The sequence below is a fragment of the Pundamilia nyererei genome, unplaced genomic scaffold, assembly GCF_000239375.1.
Source record: "Pundamilia nyererei isolate P.nyererei 1_Seehausen unplaced genomic scaffold, PunNye1.0 scaffold00011, whole genome shotgun sequence".
Taxonomy (NCBI): Eukaryota; Metazoa; Chordata; class Actinopteri; order Cichliformes; family Cichlidae; genus Pundamilia; species Pundamilia nyererei.
In genome coordinates, this window is record NW_005187412.1 from 2,831,504 (window position 1) to 2,851,994 (window position 20,491).

Sequence of the window (20,491 nt, forward strand, 5' to 3'; positions counted from 1 at the left end):
CAACATCCATCTGTCTCTACTGTGATTAACATTGTCATCCTGTTAGGTAAATACCATATACATTGTTGTAAATGGAGGAATAGAAAACCATCCTTTACATGGTTCATCAATGACTTTAAACATTATTTCATGTCACTTAAAAAACTGAAGTCAAGCAGATTTGCCGCAATCTATGATGACATTTCCCATTTGCTACTGCTTTGATTATTACCTCTATTGTGTATCAACCTGTGCTCTTTTTTAATTCTTCCCCGTTAATACTGATGATTTTTTGTCTAGCCCCTCCCCCCATATCCTTGCTGTTAGTTTTGTTGTATTGACTATGTTCTTTTTTTTTTATCCTCCACGAGAGTTCATTTGCACTATAATGTGTTATCTTGTTTGTGACTGTATTGTTTCAATTGTTAAAAAAAAAATGAAAAAATTTGACAAACAGTGGGTGGCTGCCTTTTCCCCAAAATGGCGGATGTAGGGTTAATTTAGCCCCGAGTTGGCGTTCACAGGTAGCGATTTGGTCCAGGTTTTGCTCACATAGGGGTTTGTTTTAAATTTTTACGGAAGGTAATTAACCTTATCGATGTGCCAGTAAGTAAATAATTTAGTCAGACTTATCCCCGTCCCTTATTTCGGTCTTTGGACGACGGCAACATCGTTATTGTCTTGAACAGCTGCCTGACAAGCGACTTTCCGGGTTAAACCATCAATGCGTATGCGCATGCGAGCTGTGGAGTTTGAAAACAGCAGCGCGAAAAAGCAGGACGTCAATAACGCGAATTTTTAGATTTCAAATAATTATATTGTCTTTTAACTATTTATGATTTGTTTTATGCCTTTTATAATTAAGGCTTAATTGTTTCTCAAAGAAAACTCGTGCTCGTTACTTAAGACGCTTTTGGGAGTCAGACGTTGTCATGTTGTTTCAGCTACATTAGGTTAACGTTTTGGTTTATTTCGACGTTTTCACGAGCAAACATGAAACCCACACGAGGTTCTGACCGGGCCCCATCAAAAACACCCAACAGGAAAAACAAGGAAAAAGCAGAAACATCGAGTCGGGTGAGTAAGTACACTCCAGCTGTCGTCGTCGTCGTTGTTATCTGTAGCAGCTCAGGCTGACTTGTTACCTTGTCCTACTTTAGGACCAAGCCAAGATCATCCATCCAAAACCATCACAGACGAAAGGTTAGGAACCTCTTATACCTCTCATTCTACAGCAAACTGTGAAGTTTGTATTTGTTTGTATTTTCTAATGCGGCTCTTGTCTTTAAAGCTGAAAGAGGATCATCTCCTAACCCTAAAAGAGCTAAAGTGCAGGACAACAGGGCGCTGATGTCCAGGTCCTCCATCACTGCTCTGGAGAACATAATGGACTTATCAGTACTGTGAGTCTCACATCAGAAGTAGAATGCTCTTATTTTTAACCATAACCTGACATATATTTCAAGCTGAGGTTTTCCTGTTGACATTGTGCAATATTAGCAAGAAAATCTACCTTGTAAGGACACTTTGTTCCCCCCCCTGTTCACAGAGCAGCTCTTGCTGTGAAGCGGACAGAGAAGAAGGAAAGCCAGGAGCATCTGAAAAAAATGAAAACCATGTAAGCATTAAGTCTGAAATTACAGTTAAAATATGTATAAATAAACAACATAAGTAAGTAAAATTCTTATTTATATAGCACATTTCTAGATAAAAAGATCACAAAGTGCTTCACAAAGTATAAAACAAAAACAGACAAAAGTTAGCAAAATGCAACAAGATGTGTTTTTAGTTGTTTTTTTAAAAGTGACCACTGAGTCCGCAGATCTTAAGTTCTGAGGAAGAGAGTTCCACAGTCTCAGCCTTGTATGCTGAATAACAAGTAGGCTCTGATCACAAGACCTCAGAGACCTACTAGGGACATAGGGCTGTAAAAGTTCAATGATGTAGGCTGGTGCTTGTCCTTGAAGAGCTTTAAAGGTCAGAACCAATATCTTAAAATGGACTCTGAATTCAACGGGGAGCCAGTGCAGCTGTATAAGCAATGGTGTTACATGAGAGTACTTAGATGTTATGGCAGAAGCCTTGCTGCAGCATTTTGGACAATCTGCAGACGTTCCAGGAAGTTTTTGTTTAGACATGTAAACAGTGAATTACAGTAGACCAATCGCGATGAAGTGAATGCATCAATAACAATCTCCAGTTCAGTATGAGATATTAAAGGGCCCAATTTAGAAATGTTTCTTAAATGATAGAAGCAGGACCGAACCAGAGATTTGACGTGAACATCCAGAGTAAGAGCAGAATCAAAGGTTACCCCTAGGTTCCTGATAGACGATTTCACAAATGTTGAAAGAGGACCAAGAGCATTCATTATGTTTGGTACGGTACATGTCTGTCACATACAAGGACTTCAGTCTTTTCTTCATTAAGTTAGAGGAAGTTGTCAGCCATCCAACTTTTGATGGATTCTAAGCACTCATTTAGAATCTGCAGCCTAGACACATCTTCAGGTTTAAAAGAAATATATAACTGGATGTCATCTGCGTAGCAGTGCTAGCAAATGTCCTCAAAGGGGCTCAAAATATGCTGGAGAGGAAGTAGATATAATAAAAACAATAAGGGTCCCAGCACAGAACCTTGTGGCACACCATAGGACAGGGACGTGGAAGATGACCTGTACTTAGAGACCGCCACAGAAAAGTATCGTTCATAGAGAAACGAGGAGAACCACTCTTAGGCAGACCCAGATACACCAACCCAGTATTTCATCCTTTCATGCAAAATGTAATGTATCGTTTTGCATCAGAATGTCACTAGAAACTCTAAGAAGGGCTGTTTCAGTAGAATGAGCTCTACGAAAGACAGACTGAAATTTGTCAAAGATATTATGTTTGTCTAAAACATAATAACCACAACCTTTTCTAATATCTTAGCAATTAACGGCAATTAACCATTATTCACTATCTGACCTACATGCAGTTGGAAATCTTTTTACTTTAAATTTAAGTCACACATGAAATTAAGTTTGTGTAGGTTGGTTTTAGGAACATGCGGCACTTGAAAGCGGCACTTAAACTTGAACGCCTGTCACATCACACGAACGTCACACGCCTTGTGTGATGTTTGCGTATGTTTGAACCCCATCAGGTAGCACATTAGAAGCCTTGCGGTGCTTTGTTAAGACCAGAAGAGTGGCTAAAGGTGTGGCATGGCTCACACCCTTTCATTACATCCCACATAATTACCTTGATGATGTTCAGATTGTGGCTTTGCTCCAGGCTTTGTTCCAGAAAGCAGGTCTAATGAAAAGTATGACTTCGGTTAACCCTTAGGTTATAGGTTATAGACTAGATTGCTCCCTGAAACAAAAAATTGGGTGTAACACTGTGACTCTGGAATAATAATTCAGGACTTATGGTACTGTGTTTGTGTCCGCAGGTATTTGCTTACACCCAGTTTATACCTTTGTGATAAATAAACAGTCATAACCGCAAACTCCTCTGATACCCTAAAACATATCCTGCACTGTAACCTGATGTGGATGCCCCTAGAAAAGTCACTACATGTCTCATCAACACAGCTCGATTCTACCTGTGCACTTCCATCTACTATTTTGCAGCATTCATGTTCTCAATATAAGAAACAATAATCATAGCTTCAATTCAGGGACTCAAAGAAGTTGTCACATACCTGTAAGGACATTGAGGGAATGTATGAAGAAGTAGGAAAACTGTGAAGGACAAATATTTGCCTTTGAGAGAGGAAAAAACCCCCAGATGCAACCTATGTGCCCCCCCTCCCCCCAAAAAACAAAAACCAAACAAACAAACAAAAAAACCCCCAAAAAAACAACTGCATGTTGGTCAGATAGTAAATAATGGTTAAAATCTGGGCTAAACAGGAGCGACACCAGTGTTCAGGAAGAATGAGAACAAGCACCACAAAACATTCAAACAAAAAAACAAAAAGCACGACAAGCTTAGATGGTGACTTTAGTGCAGTTTAAGATAAGACAGCTATTAGGTTGTTAGCCTGTCCCCATGCACTGAAACAGTTGGCATATGTTACTGCAGCAATCTCTATTTAATAAAACTGGTCTGCATATTTAGACACAACGCAGTGATCACTGATGAATCAGTTGTTGTGTTGTAACCGATCGGCCTTTCTGGAACCAGAAACTCAGAGTTCATCAGCTCAGTGTTTGTTTCACACAAAGCAGGGCCCTGCTCTGTGTGGGTGTGCATCACAATGATAAGGATTGAGTGAAAGTGGATGAACCCTCATTAAATTACTCATTTATAATCCTCTGTTTTATTCTTTTATTAATTCAGACATCATCATTTGAGAATTTTTTTTAAACTGCAGTTTGTGTTGCCTTTTCCTGATGTGTTTTCCGACCCATTTTAGGTTCCTGGCTCAGTGTGCACAACTCAAAGTTCCAGTGCAGAAACAAAAATATTTGGAGCACTCATCCAGGCATCACCAGGACGAGACTAAGAAGTCAGTGGTTGGAGAGAAGAATCTGAGCATCTTGAAGGTGAAAAACATAAAAAATGATTCGATTGCTTTGGAGGATTTGATTGGAAGCTAAACTGTCTCTTGGTGGAAAATTTATGTGGCCATGAACTTGATACATCTGTGCAAAAACCTACTGATATAGAGAGGTTTTCACATTTCTGCAAGTTGATATTCTGTTTGTTCAGCAGGTATGAGAAAAATGATTTGCACTGCCTACCTTATGGTTAGACTGTGGTCTTTGACACCATTGAGATAAAGTCTGTTTCATTTTGTGTGCTGTGGTTTCTCTGCTCTGAAGTAACACCTACTCAGCTCTCTGTACGTGAGAGCAGACGAAGGATGGGGTTAAAAAACAAAACAGGAATTTAACTGCTCACAATAAAACTGACTGATACAATTAGGTCAATATGTTTGTAAACTGGGACACATCGATTTTTTTTAAAAAATTTTTGCCACAGTACAACACCACAGCGAATTTTAAATCAGCCAATCAAGACTGAAGTGCAGACTTTTAGCTTTAATTCATTGTTTTAACTGTTTATGAATTGTAGCCATTTTTATTTTTTCAGAAGCTCAAAAATAATATGTTTTTTTTTATATTTTATTTTTAGTAATATAATGATCTATTATTTACATGGACGAAAAACCTTTGCAGTCAATGAGGGTCTGAAGTGTAGAACTAATGGGCTGCACCAGATGTTGTGTTTCCTCCTTTAAGATGCTCTGCCAGTTTTTGTGTTCAGTAATTGAAAGCATGCTCTGTGTTCATTTATCTATTGAAGAATCTATTTTCTTTAGCTTGAGAAACTGTTGGGTTGTTTTTGCAGTATGCTTTGGTTTATTATCCATTAGGGCTGCAGCTGTCATTAATTTTAGCAATCTATTGATAATTCCACTGATTTAATCGAGTAATTGGATAAGAAATAATTTTGTCTAATGAGGAATAACAAATATTCAAAAGAGGAAAAACACAGGTCTTTCAAAATCAATGTTTATTTTTTTAAAGATTAATGCAATTTAATTAACACAGTATTTTATACTATTTCACGTTCAATCTGATAATGTTACGAAACCTTAAAATTAATATGATCTAGTGCATCCCATGCCCCCTTTTGGACACGCCAATGTTTGCTGCAGGCATTGCTTCCATGTAAAATAAGACAGCTTGAATCAGCCTTCAGAGGGCTGTATGATTTAAATGTGTTATTAGGCTAAGTTAAGAGTTCATCTGCATATTTTAATACAACTTCTGGAGGCTTACTGATTTTCACCGTGTAAAAGAAACACTGATGGATGGAGCAGCTACAAAGTTTGCTTTTCTTCAGGTCGGAGTTTGTTGATCAGGTGCTTCGATCAACAAACCAACGTTGGAAACACGTTTTCTTTCACTCTACCTAAGCTTACTGTCTCAGTAATGGCTCTGCCTCTTTGCTCTTCACGGTGCGTGGGTTTTATGTTGTCAGACTTCCTATATCATCGTCAGATTTGATACATTTAACACATCAGAATGCTACAGAGCCACGTGTTAAAACGAAGCATCAAAGCAAAGAATTTGTGTTGAGGATTTCTTCTTTTTATAAGCGAATTACTCGATGAATCGTTGCAGGCCTGGTTTTCTATTTGCACTGTGAAGGTCTGTATGATTAGTTTTTCTGCAACTGGCTCAATCTGAGCAGACAATATAGGCATGTAAAGTTAGACGATGGGGTGTTCTCCCCAACTATCTTCACTATAGGGATGTGTATATATGTGTGTGGTTGCACAAGTATGTATATAGACCTGTAAATTTGTATCTTTTGACTTATTACTGGGGCTATAAAGATACATGTAACAAATGTATACACTATTAGTTACTAAATAGTGGAATGGGGTGGGATTAAACAAGCTTATGCTTCTTTCTACTTTTTTTGAACATGTAAGTTATTTATAATAATTGTTTAAAATTTTCCTTTTGTTTTGCTTCTTTTTTCTCTTTTGTGGTTGTATACTATTTTAACATGTTCAAAATTAAAATACAATAGAATACACTAAAGAGTTCATCGTGCTGCTGCTAACAGCAGTCCTATTATCTTTAAGTACTAGTGACCCATAACACACAACACTCTCCACAAATTCATCAGACCATGAGCTGTTTTCCCTCTCTCTGCACCCATTTTTACTTACTTTTTTTTTACGTTTTTAATTTGTTTTGGTACAAGTGCATCTTGGTGTTATCTGTTTAAAGATTTAGTCTGAGCTTTTCTTGTTCTTGTTCACCTTTCTGTAGACCAACAAGGTGCAAATTACTCATTAAGTTGTCTCTTGATTGTTGGTTTTGACGACTATATGCTTACCTCCTCCAGAGTGTTCTTGACTTGGTTCAATGATTTTAACCATTGAAATAATTCTGTCATCATGTCTGTCATTTGTACCTATTTTCTGTGGACATTTAGACCTCTTTGGTGGTCAGTGCATTCATTATTCTGTTTTAAAAAATTATTGTGATTTGGTGCCTTACAGTTAAAAGTGAGTCGAATTAAAATTTCGAGCCTATGAAAATGGGGAATATGTCTAAAAATAATTCTTGAATTAAATATGAAAGTTTGGACTTAAATCATGTGTTAATTAATTGGTTTAAAATTCACGGTGGAGAAATTGTCTAAAAGTCTGTGAACATAACTTCTGCCTTTTCACTGAGATGTGACAGGTCATAGAAAAAAAATAACATATCATGCTAAAAAAAAAAAAAGTCCTACAACAAGAGAATGGTATCAGTGGTTTTACATGAGGTCTTCTTTTTGACTTTGCAGGAAGACTTGAGGGCTGTGGTTCGTGCACTGGAGAGGCTGGAGGAGGAAACAGAGTCTTTGCAGCACTCATGCAGTCAGCTGAGGGACCAGTTGGAGGAGGAAGAGGAGAAAGCTAAAGAGGTGCAAATGATTTCACACAAGCACACATACTTATTTGTCTTTATTGCAACATTCTCCAATCACTGCTGTCCTGATTTTAATTCAGGTGTGAATTTGACCTTTTTATTTTAGTGAAAATCTGCTACAGCTGTTATGAGCATTTATATGATGCTATTAATATAAACACGCATTTATCTATTAAAGCATTACAGCATTGTCTGAGTTTTTCATGGCTGAATCATCCTCTTCACACTAAAGTTATCACCTACAACCTCAAAACACTGAGGAGTCGCAGCAGATGTGAATGTTGTCATTTCGTGCCTCGTGCTATCTGATACAGAACATTTAACCATATTGGCCAGTGTCAATGCCTCAGGCTCATTGATATATTCTTGGAGTTGTTCCTGAGCAATTTTTGTGGTCCTGCTGTGAGAGTCAGCTGTCATGGCAAAGGGCACATCCATGTTGGGAATCTCATCTTCCACTACATCCCAGAGGTGCTGTATTAGAATGAGATCTGGGGACTGTTGGGGCCATCTGAGTACATTGAACTCACTGATACATTTAAGAAATCAGTTTGATAGATTTGCATTTTGCAACATCTCGCGTTCTTCTGCTGTAAGCAGCCATCAGAAGATGGTGGTCATAAAAGTATGGACATGCAACAATTCTCACACACGATGTCTCTGTAGCGTTTAAATGATGCTCAGTTGGTACTATGAAGTCCACAATGTGCCAAGAAAATATGCTTCACACCATTACAACCTTACCAGCCTGAACCTGATGGCTCCATGCCTTCATGTTGTTTACTGACCCTGCCATTTGAATGCTGTAGCAGATATTGATTCATCTATCCAGGCAACTGGTGAGACTGTGAACTGTAGCCTTGGTTTCTTTTTCTTAGTTGGCCCCTGTTGTGGTCTTGGTTTGACGTGTTGTGTATTTAGATATATTCTTCTGCATACCCTGATTGTAACCAGCGATTTAACCAGGCTGACTTTATTATCGTTTTCAAGCAGTCTTAAAATAGCAATCAAGTTATTTAAAACACTCTGGCCATACTCCGTTGACCTCTGGCATCAACATGGCATTTTCACCCAGAGATCTGCTGCTTATTTTCTGTTTTTCCGATCATTCTCTGTGAACCTTAGAGATGGTTGTGCGGGGGAAATCCCAGCCGATCAGCAGTTTCTGAAATACTCAGATCAGTTTGGCTACGTTTAAGTTTGTTTATGTTAACAAGCAGATGAACAGGTTTATCTGATAAACTGTTCATTACCACCTCTGGTGTGTTTTTCAAATTCTGAACCTTTTGTGTCGATTTATTTCTTTGATCTGAATTTTCCCTTTTTGAACGTTACTCTCTTCTTTCTTTCCTTTTGCCTTTTTTTTTGCAATAGACTATGGAGGTTCTGCTACAGGTTTTATTATATGCTATATAACTATGTTTTAATGTGACATACATTACAGTAAATGGGTCATTTAATAATAGTAGATGTCACAGCTGAAGTGACCAGAAAATCGTGGTGTGAACTGCAGTTTCGACACCATCATGGGGCCGTTAGAAAGGTTTGTCTAGACGTTTGTTACAGAATCACCATAACCGTGAATTTTTCGTGATGTTTGGCTGAAATGTGGCTATTTTGTGGCTGTTGTGAAATCTGACATAACCTATTCTGGAGAAATATCAAGTATTGCCTGGAATGCTACACCAGAGCCATATCGAATCACAGACTCGAAGGTTTCTAATGATTTACTTCAAACTCACACAGCACCCCTTTTCTGGTCTTCACAGATTTTACGAATAAGTGAACGAGCTGTTCTCAAACTTCCCTGTCTTCCTTCTCAGAAAGGTGAAACATTGGAGGTGAGTGTTGTTATTTTAAGAGCTAGGCGCAGCCAACATTTTCACACTATCTGAAATGTGCTTCATTTAACCAAATTGCACAATATTACTTATCACTAAAGGTGAAGTTCATTTTGTTCCTTTCTTCTTTTTTTATGAATAGCATTTCTAAATAGCTTAGTAGGCACTTCCTCTACCATGTAACAGGAAAGCCTGTACATGTTCTCTGTGGTGCAACTTCTGTGAAAAAACATGAAATTCATGTTACGAAAGGCAGAGAGAGAGAGAGAGAGAGAGAGAATGTGACTTTTAGGTTCTGTGTTATCTTGGTTATCTACTCAGCTACAGAATAAACCCTTGTTTTTGTTCTAGCTGTTTTCACGAGTCATATCACTCATAATACGTTTTACCTGGAATTAGTTGAAAAATCAACCACATGTCACAGGTCATGCTGAGTGTAGGTCATCTGAAGTCACTACAACCTGCAAGTTTCAAACCTGAAAATTACACCTGTGCCACTTTTTGGCACCATAGGACTGCAACAGTTATCTTTTCTCTGGTTCTAAGCCTTAAAAACTGTACTTGTATCTGCGGTAATGTGTGTATACCCACTGCTGATTGATCTGCTGCCTCTCTTCCCTAGGAGAAGACCAGATCATTTAAAAAAATCAATTTAAATCGCCACTTTCTATTTTCCTCAGGCTCTGCTGAGAAAGTTTATACCAGACAGCGATTCTGCAGCCACAGCTCGGAAACTGGGCCAAATTCTGCAGAAATCAAAGCCAACCAAGGATGACCAGGTGCTGCTTGCGCAGGCACGTGAACACGCCGATCGGCTCTTCCACCCCGGCTGCGTATCGAATAGTAGCACACTGAGTTTTGAAGAAACGTAGCATTAAAGAAGAGGTTTAGAGATTTGCTGCTCAGTATTTATTGGGTTTGATACTTCTTACTTCCATATTTGTGGTTGTCTTTGCGGAATATTTCTGCTTACCATGCTTCGCTGGTATTGAGTTTGCATCATATTCCTGTTTTCAGCTACTTTTTTCTTTGTTTTTTATTAATTATGTGTTCTGTTATGTGGATGTTTTTTGTCTTTTGGTGGACATAAAAGCCTGATATCCAACTTCTGTGGCAAGTTTAGGCTAAACAACTGAAAATTAAATAAAGTCACAACTGAACAGTGAATTAATTAAAATCCTGCTGCCTAAACTTTTTTTTACAGTGGAAGATTTAGTGTGCACTGAATAAAAACAAGTCCAAATCTTGCTGCTGCTTGCTGCTTGATGTTTTGCAAGCCTAGTGAGACATTCAGCTAACTAAAGCTACTGGAATGCGTTTAATCTGGAAAACTTTTGGTTTTAACAAATTTGGAGAATCTGCTCTGTGCTGGAAACAATAGCATTCTTGAAAGGATTATGCAAGATATGGGTTGTTTTTTCTTTTTAAGAACTCCGTGTAATAAAACTTACCCTGCAGCCAGGAAGTTAGCATCGAAATGACGTTGTTTTTTTCATTGCTGTGCATGTTGCATAAACCAGTGAACAAGATGATTCATGAATTCATTTTCCCCTAGAATAACAACCCTGCCATCAGCATGTTCAGACAGAGGCAGCTTCTTGTTAGGAGCTGGCAGCAACAGCCAAACCCGAATCTCCTTTTCATGAGCCAAATATGCTCTTTTTGGCAAATCATAGGAGTAATTTCTGTTTGTTTGTTTTGTTTTGTAAATGAAACTTTTCCATTCCCATTCTCAAAAATTTTAATAGCCTATTAAAAAAAAAAATAAAAAAGTATGTGTACATTCAAAACAAATCAATAACAGTCCAGATCCTTGAAATACATGGTCCAGATAGAAGCACATCTCTGCAAAACTGTCAAACTAAAGCAAAAATCATCATTTTATTTACAAGATTATGTGTGGTTTTCACTCATAAAGAGGACACTGCGGTACATTCACTTGTAATAACTCAAACACTTCTACTTCTGTATTTACACAACTCACATTTTAAAGGGGGATGAACAATTTCCACAAAAGGAGAAATGCGCATGTTAAAAGAAATGCTGAAGAAATGAAGAGCTAACATGCTAAATTATTACATTATTGGCCTCCCTGTTACATCTGCGAGTTTTTCAGTGACTTCCTTCGTATGGACTCTGAGGAGTCATCATTGAAAAGTCGGTCAATGGTGGAGACCAGAGAAGCTTTGATGGCACGGCCTAAGCCTCTGGCAGCAAACACGTAAAGCACGGGGTTCAGGGCGCTCTTGATATACACCAGGTACAGAGATATGTATTTACCATAGCTTGCTGACTGAAACAGAGAGTGAGATTTGGCCAAAGCCTGTATAAATCGACAAACAAAATAGGGGACCCAGCAGGTGAGGAAGAGGAGCATTGTGAAAAAGAGCACATGGTACATCCTTATCATCTTGCGTGCCATTGAAGGAGTGGAGGAGGTGGGTGTTGGAGGTGAAGCTCTCCTAATAGTGAGCAGAACAGCCAGGTTACTTCCCAGGAACACCAGCACGGGCAACATGAAACCTGCTAAAGTTTCGATTACGAACAAAGTCGTATTATGCCCTTCACTCTCATAGCAAAGGTGTTTCCCAGATTTCTCCTGCAGGACAGCGAAGTAGAGGTAGGGGCTAGACAAGATGGTAGCCATCAGCCATATGAGACCACAGGCCAAAGGGACGGCCCAAGCTGGCCGTCGCAGTCGAGCCCACACCGGCCTCAGCAGGCACAAGCATCGTTCCAGAGCCACAGCGCAGAGGAGGAAAGCAGAGGCGTACAATCCCAGGACCCGCAGGAACATGATGATGCGGCAGAAGGTGTCCCCAAATGGCCAGCTGTTGTGAATGAGAAAGCCCAACATGAGAGGGGTCCGCAGGATCAGCACCAGATCGGCCAGGGCAAGGTTCAGGACATAGACACGGAAACTGCTGGCAGCGCGTGTCTCCTCATTACTGCCTCTACGCACCACATGACGATGACTCCGAAATCCAAGCGCCCAAACCACGAGCCCATTCAGAGGCGCGCCCACCTTGAGGTACCAAGACAACCAGGTTGCAGTTAGGCTCGGGGAAACAGCAACTTGACATTTTGCAGGAATTCATTTATTTGCTTGTTGTGAAGACTGAACCTACTGTTCATTCTGTGAAACCGATATGAAGATGGAGCTGGTCTTATTTAATGAGCTCTGGTGGCTTTTTCAGCCTTTGCATGACAATCGTCATTTACATTGAGCAGGCTCCCTGCCTGTTGTAGCTGCAATACATGGAGCATTTACTCCACATGTGTATATGTAAGTGGAACTGATACTGAATGTGGATTTTACATCGGAAACGATTCATGAACTGAAAGTAAAAAAAAAGGAGAAGATTTCTCACCAAGAAGATAAGCAGCGTAACTACAATCTGGGTTCCTCTTGAAGCCTCTGCCTGCCAGGTGCTGCTGTTGGAGCTAGATAGGTTTTCCACCTGTGTCCCATTCATGCCAGCCATCGGGCCGATACGAAACTGGGCTGTAATGCAGCACGTTAGTTAAATACAGAAAGTACTGCGGCTGTTTGTCAATAAACAATTTCATCACTGATGGAGAAGGAAAATATGCAACTGTTGCACTGAAAGACAGATTTCACATATGCTGGTTGTCTAAAATGTTGACAAGCTGATGTCCACACCACACAGGAAGGTGACGCCACAAACTTCCTTCTGTAGGTTTGCTCAGCTTTGCATTGTTTCTTAAAGTTACGTTCCTTACTTAAAAATAGCGAATGCGCATTACTGCATCAAAGTGAGTGCAGCGCTCGAGTCTGAATCACCTGGGTGGGTGTTTTAAAAACAAAAAATCATCTATCACTTAGGTGGCATTTTCTAATCGGATGAATAATCATAACCACTGCACGTAACTACTGTACTCTAACTTTGACAATTTTGTGGGTTTTAGTGCAAATGTCAGCTTTTATCTCAAGAGGCAGTTTGACTTTATGTGCTGCTTTTTGTTTCCATGGCGTGAATATTAAAAACATGAAAGCACAGCATGCACGTCAGCAGTGATTAACGAGAAAGGAATCTGCTACACGTACATTCAGGCAACCCCGGGGTCTGCTATTCTGCTGCTGCATGCAAACATTCATGTATCAGTGAACTTATCTCCCTGGTATGGATTCATTTTTTCAAAGCAAAAGTGAATTTCTGCTTTCACAAATCACAAAAAAATTTCCTTTTTCCATGTTAAGTATTAAAAGCAATGAGCAGCATTTGTGCTGCAACTGACTCCAATTTTAGTTTGCTGCCCGTACTAACCAGATCAGTACCAACCTGCACCAGAGTTATCAGTAGCTGTGAATCAGTGGAGATTAAACGCTTTGAAGTTGGTTGTTTTAAAAAAATAAAATTAAAATCTAAAAGCAGGATTCAAATTAAAATCTAATTCAAAGACTTCTTTACTCACCTCCTTTACTTGAGTTGTGGGTGGAAGAAGTGGAGTAGCATATCAATAAAAAGGGAGTGCCTATCTGCCTAACTCTCTCTCTTTCCTGTCTGTGATTGCAACACACAGACACACACTCCTTCCTATAACCATATTTACAACATCTCAGAGTCAATCATCATTTTCTTCTGATAGTGAAAAGCCATTTCAAGTGTTTCCCTCCGGCTTTATCAGCTGCTTTACATGAGTAGTTGTTAACCTCAGAGGCATAAAAGGTAAAAACTGAATAAGATAAAACTGCCACGTCTCTCTTAAAAAAAAAAAAAAAATAAATAAATTTGCCACAAAGTTGGTTTTTTGTTTGTTTTTTTCCATGAAACTTGATTTCTAACATTTTGGTGGGCACTTTGTTTTTCATAGCTGGCAGTGAGAGGAAACGTACCCCAGCTGCTCTTGAGCTGCCGGTGCCGCGTTCAGATATTCATCAATCTAGATTTCGATTTGCTTTACTTCCTTTTCTATTATGTCTGTCACATTGTTTTGCATTTCTTTGTGTGGAGTGGATGATAAGATCATTTTTAAACACCCGAAAAAACAGTTTTGGACTTGATCGAAGCATTCACTCTACATCAAAACAACAACACACGCTAATTTTAACAAAACACAACAAATGAATGTTGTTGAGCCAAAAGGATCTGTCGTTATAAATGAGGAGAGCACAATCAAACTGAAAATGCTATTGAAAAATAATTTTAGCTAATTCGTATTATTTTCAGCTGTGTTTGTGTCAAGGGTCAGCTGCTTTAAACTTATCAGGGACTCTGGTTTAATACTTTGGCCGGCTGGTTGATGAAGGTGCTCCTCACAGCAAAACACTGACGTGATAATTGAAAATTATTTATCTAACACAGCTTTCTGCTTTCACGAGACGCTCCAGATCACGCCTGTGCGTGCCATTTGACGTTTGTTTGCAGTGGCCGGGTCTAAAGCTTCCCTGAGGTAGGCTCAGTGTGTGAAAAGTGAAGTAGGCACACATTAAAACTGTACGCACCCTGCAGGAATGTCAAACAGGAATGTCAAATTCATTTTACATCGTGGGCCACATACAGCACATATAGTTGTTTCATGTAAAGTGGGCGGGAGTGGTGGTAACTTTTTATGATAGTTCATTGCACAGACTGATCTGTAATTATGAAAAAAGTTATTGTTAATTAACTACGGAGTCACTAATAGTAGAAAAACAGGAACTTCACTGAAATTAAATTTTTTATCTCTTAGTTAATCAATTTGGTGTAATTTAAGTACGGCTGAGCATGAGCAGTTTTTGTCAATAGAAAAAGATGTTAATGAACAACTTATAAAATTTCAGTTAAAAGTTCAAAATCTATGCATGTCTTCACATTTTATAAAGTCAGTGGGCCAAAATCAAGTCTTTGATGGGCCAGTTCTGGACCCTGGGCCTTATGTTAGACACCCCTGGTACAGAAGTCTTATGGGAAAGCGCATGGCTCTTTAAACAGCTACTTTAAAATGGTATTTTATTCGCAGGAGTTCGCCACAGAGGATAGCTCTGCATGTTTTTGATTTATTTATTATTTTTTATTACACTGGATGCTCTTCCTGACACAGTCCCCGAGGGATCTGTGGCTCACTTGGTTATAAAACCTCTATAAAGACTTTCCTGATGAGTTTATGGTCTCGCTTAGTTTGAAGTCTCTTTGAGTTTAACGTGAGGTTAATTTGACAAATTTTGCTCTCGTTTAGACTAAAATCAAAGGTACAGCAGGACATGCTTTAGTATGTGGCTACTTTCTAACTGATTAGTTGCCGCTGTGTGAGTGTGCAGTGTCCTCTGTTTCTAAGTTGCTCATGGCATCTAGTTTTAAAATGGAGAAAAAGAGGAAGACCGCCGAGAAGGTTCATGGTTGTAGTGAAGGAGGACATGCAGACGGTTGGTGTTACAGAGGAGCATATTAGGGATAGGGTGATTGAAGGAAGATCATCCACTGTGGTGACCCCTAAAGAAGAGGAAGAATGCTAAAAATTGGGCCCAGTGTTTGACTTTATTATAAAAGTTTTCAAATTACAACCTTCCAGATATCAAATCTCAATCTGGACAAGCAGGGTCCCAAAGTCTAAACAACTTCAGACTTGCATATTCTCCTCACCATGACTGGGCGCTTCATTTACTTTCATAATACTATGTCTCCTGTTTATCTCCTACATGCACCCTCCTGTAGCTGCCAGACATCTCAAACTCAGATTCAGCAGTTATCGTGGTCTTTTTGCAGTCATCCATTCTGAAATGTGGATGTGTCTGAGCCTATGCCAAGCATGTGGTCATGTGTCCTCTCCTGAAAAGTATTTAGAAGCTAAATATGGGCACTCCCATTTTTATAACAGTTGAACAATGGGTAAAATGTGACGCACTGCAGACTACTTGAACAACTTAATGAGTCATCTGATTGAAATGTCAATGGAAGGGTGTAACTCAAGAACACCTGGCCACATGTGCAGAGGTGTTAGGATGGTCAGCGACACCAGCACGCTCACATTTCACTGCAGAATCTTTAATGATTATTTTGCTGTATTGAAGCTTCTCAGGCTCTTTTGAATGGACCTAAATGAGCACACAAAACCAGTGTTGTGATCTCAGCCTGAAGCCCAGCAATTGAATCAGAACTTTTTTTTAAGACAATTTCCTAAAACACCAGGGCACTGCAGAGGTTTATAGTTTTTGAAAAATAGATTTTTTTTGTAGATCATATGAAGTGTCTGCGCAGTAAACAAGCTGCCTGGTTCCTGTCTAGTTACTTGCAAAAGTACGCCACCAGATGGCAGTGCTGCTTATTCAAGGATCCAAGGGATTCAAGAAGCTTTATTGTCATTTGCATCACATGTTTACATGAGGTGGAACGAAATTATGTACACACAGTCCCAGAGCGAAAAGAAACAGAATAACGAAGAAACAGAATTTTAAAAAGTTTTTTTTTAAAAAACAAAACAGAATAACAGAATAATACAATAAACTGAGCGCACAACCTGAGTACCAGTATGGAGTATGGATACAGAATGTAGGTATAAATATAGGTATAAATGCTTTAGCAGCAAAAGGGCATGATGACCAGCATTGATAAAGTGAGGGTGTCAGTAAGTGTCAGTAGTGATTAAGGTGCTAAAATAACAGTTCTTGTCCATTATGCATTGAGAAGTCTCACAGCTTCTGGAAGCTGTTTCTCAGTCTGGTGGTTTTGCATTTAATTATCCTCAGCCTCCTGCCTGAGGGGAGCGGGACAAAGAGTGTGTGTGCTGGGTGAGTGGGGTCCTTCATGATACAGGTGGCCCTCTTCCTGGATCTGGAGGTGTATTTGTCGGTTACGGTTGGGAGGCTGCCTCCGACAACTCTCTGTGCAGCCTTCACCACCCTCTGTAGCGCTTTCCTCTCTGCCACAGTGAAGTTTCCGTGCCACACGTTGATGCCAGAGCACAGAACACTCCACCGCACATCTGTAAAAGGAGATGAGGATTGAGCTCTCCCGCACGCCTCAACCGCCTCAGGAAGTAGAGCCTCTGGTGAGCCTTCCTGATCAGGCTGGAAGTTTTGTTTTTCCAGGTGAGGTTGCTATCTAGGTACGTACCCAGGTACTTGTAGCTGGGTACTACTTCGACTGCAGATCCTCCGTCGTGCAGGGGTGTGTGTGTGTGTGTGTGTGTCTGCCCCTCCCGAAGTCCACAATCATCTCCTTCGTCTTCTCATTTAAACAGATTTGTTTTATTTGGTAAATATCAAAGAGGTTTTGCCCTCTGTGTTTTTTTAGAAGTGTTTTCCTTGACACCGGAGTCTACAGTAGACTACAGTAGACTACAGTAGACTACTGTAGACTCCGGTGTCAAGGAATCTACTGTCCGTAGATGTGTTTCTCCAGAGATCCTGGACTGTTTGTACTGTTGCATTTGACATATATGACACATATTTATGAAACAGCCTTCCCATATGTCCAACTATTTTGTACTAAAGGCTGTACACTGGCTTGTTGCCCCATGTGTCACTTTCATTCAGAATTTATTCCAGATATACTAAAAGCAAGAATGCAGCTACATTAAGTTTTTATGTTTCAGTGCCACCTTCTGGTCAATTAATTGGGAATTAAAAAAAAAAACAAGAACAAAACAAAAAACCAATGAAGAAAATCAGAGAAAGTCTCATTTTTAGCAGAAAAGTACAAAATAATTTTTCAGTATATATTTTGACTTGTTTAAAATTAGATCTATATCAGTGTGTGGGGGAAACATTTAGATGTGTATTTATTTGGTCAGTATCAGTTTGAAGTGTTTTATTGCTGGGTTTATTTATTTAGATCATTACAGAAAGTAAAGCTGAAATTGTTTGAATGCTGTGTTACGTTCTTAGTCTAGGCGTGTATTGAACGCAACAAGAAATTGGCCCCACTCACGCACCACCCAAGAAAGAACACCAATAGTATCTTTTAAAGTGCTAAGCAGCCATTTATTTGCTTCAGCAGTGAGCAGTGCCAAAAATAACAAACAAAACTCCCTAATGGACCCTACGCTTTCCTACACAAAATGAAAACCAACCAAAAGACAATTCACTTACCTAACTTTCTAAACGAAAAACAGGAGAAAACTTAACAAAAATGGCTTCTCACACCTACTAGGCTGCTGCAGTGAACAATATATACACACACAAGGTGAACAAAATACACAATTGCTACTTTACAAATCTATTTACAAGATTAAGGTACTAACGCCACACACACACGCACACACACACACACTCAGTTTCCGCTCAATGACAAACGGACTGGAAAACTTTGCCTGCAGGGGAGAACCAACGACAGGCAAGAAAACCAACACGCGATCACCTGACTGGAACATCCGTGCTACAGACTTTTTATCAAAATTGGTTTTCATTCTGACCTGAGCATTTGCTAGCGCATCACGAGCAAAACTGCAGGCATTATGCAGCCTCTCTCTAAATGAACTAACATAGTCCAGAATGTTTTCTCTTGGACGATGCCTGAGAGAAATTTCTCTTTCAAAAGACGTAGCGGACCGCGCACAGTGTGGCCAAAAACTAAATCAGCTGGACTGAACCCCAAAGACTCCTGGCATGTCTCCCTGATGGCGAACAGCAGTAGTGGCAACCCCTCATCCCACTCACGGCTTGACTCAGTGCAAAGTTTGTGAAGCAGGTTTTTTAGAGTTTGGTGGAACCTTTCTAATGCAACCTGACTCTCCAGGTGATACGCGCTGGAAGTGTGATGGTTAACACCGACCTCTGTCATGACCAATTTTTGCCCTGATCTGTTTGGATGCGGCAAGATCAGAACCACTGGTGTCTGCAAGTGGTGTTTCAACTACCTCAGGCAACGGAAAAACTCTGCAGCCAGCTAGATCATTTCAAGGATGATGTCAATGCCTGCAACCGGTAACTGGGGTCGCACACCAAGTTTAACCTCACCCGCCACAAACTGAGACGAGAGCTGCACAAAGTGCAAAGGCACACGCATTACACACATTCTAACTCCCCACGCTAACACATCAGCACCACAATAGGATTGAGCTGAGAACGGTAAGACACCCTCACGAATGAACGACTGTTTTGCACCAATGTCACACAAAATACTGACAGGAACCCTCTTTTCTTCTCCCATCAATGAGACAAAACCTTTTGACACAAAAGGCTTGAACTCTTCATCTACTTTATCACTTTGAATTACAGTCACATCTTCTAAGGCATGAGGTTTGGTCTGTATTGGGGAAGGATATTTACCCTTCCTGGTCTGTTCCTCTCTTTTGAGAACCGGACAAGCAGCAATGAGGTGTCTGCTCAGGTGATACTTGCAAAGACACTCTACACAGCAACGAATCAAAAACAAAGGTTCTTTGTTGGATTGCAGAGGTTAGGAGAGAGGGGGCCAGGTTCTTTCTTTCTTTCTTACAGTTATATTGGCGGTTGGCAAACAATTGAAAGGTGCATTACCGCCACCAACTGGTATGGAGTATGGTCTGGAACGACGCTAAAAAAAAACAACTAAAAAACCCCCCCCTCAAACCAAGGGGCCAGGTTGCTGTCATCTGGTGGTTAAATACTGGAGGTGATCAACCAATTATCCAATCCGAGGATAGGCAGAGACTCCACCTAACTACTCAGCAGGCATGCCCAGGTGTCCACCTCCTAAGAAAGAAGAGGGGAAAAACCCACAGCCATCCTCTGGTGGGAGGAGTTACACATAAAACAAACACTGACAACATTGGATCATAACAGCTGAAAGACTGAACAAAGCAAAACTGATTTCCTGCACATTGATTACAGATTATGTGATGTCTGCAAGGATTTCATGCTTTTAAATACATATACACTGCTCAAAAAAATAAAATAAAATAAAATAAAATAAAGGGAACACTTAAACAACACAATGTAATTCCAAGTTAATCACACTTCTGTGAAATCAAATTGTCCACTTTGGAAGCAACACTGATTGACAATTAATTTCACATGCTGTTGTGCAAATGGAATAGACAGCAGGTAGAAATTATAGGCAATTAGCAAGACATCCCCAATAAAGGAGTGGTTCTGCAGGTGGTGACCACAGACCACTTCTCAGTATCTATGCTTTCTGGCTGATTTTTTGGTCACTTTTGATCAGTGTTGGGTAAGTTACTTTAAAATAGTAGTTACATTACTAGTTACTTCTCTCAAAGGTAACTCAGTTACTTCAAGTTACTCGTTACTTTCAAAGTAACTAGTTACTAGGGAAAGTAACTTTGGTTTTACTCAGAATTCTCTTGTTAATGTGTT

At 39.7% G+C, this 20,491-nt stretch overlaps 2 protein-coding genes across 2 annotated transcripts; one reads left to right on the forward strand and one right to left on the reverse strand.

Annotated features, from left to right (window-relative positions):
* The first annotated feature begins 462 nt into the window (after window positions 1–462).
* Window positions 463–10,146, forward strand: cenpq (centromere protein Q). The gene is made up of 8 exons (XM_005724207.1): window positions 463–1,056; window positions 1,140–1,182; window positions 1,271–1,382; window positions 1,529–1,597; window positions 4,387–4,516; window positions 7,287–7,406; window positions 9,181–9,252; window positions 9,933–10,146. The coding sequence occupies exons 1-8, from the start codon at window positions 973–975 to the stop codon at window positions 10,122–10,124; spliced, it is 822 nt and encodes a 273-aa protein (XP_005724264.1). The 5' UTR covers window positions 463–972; the 3' UTR covers window positions 10,125–10,146.
* A 962-nt stretch (window positions 10,147–11,108) lies between these two features.
* Window positions 11,109–13,761, reverse strand: LOC102205205 (C5a anaphylatoxin chemotactic receptor 1). The gene is made up of 3 exons (XM_005724208.1): window positions 13,690–13,761; window positions 12,624–12,757; window positions 11,109–12,277 (listed from the first exon to the last, which is right to left on the reverse strand). Exons 2-3 carry the CDS (start codon window positions 12,735–12,737, stop codon window positions 11,348–11,350), a joined length of 1,044 nt encoding a protein of 347 aa, XP_005724265.1. The 5' UTR covers window positions 12,738–12,757; window positions 13,690–13,761; the 3' UTR covers window positions 11,109–11,347.
* Between the last annotated feature and the right edge of the window lie 6,730 nt (window positions 13,762–20,491).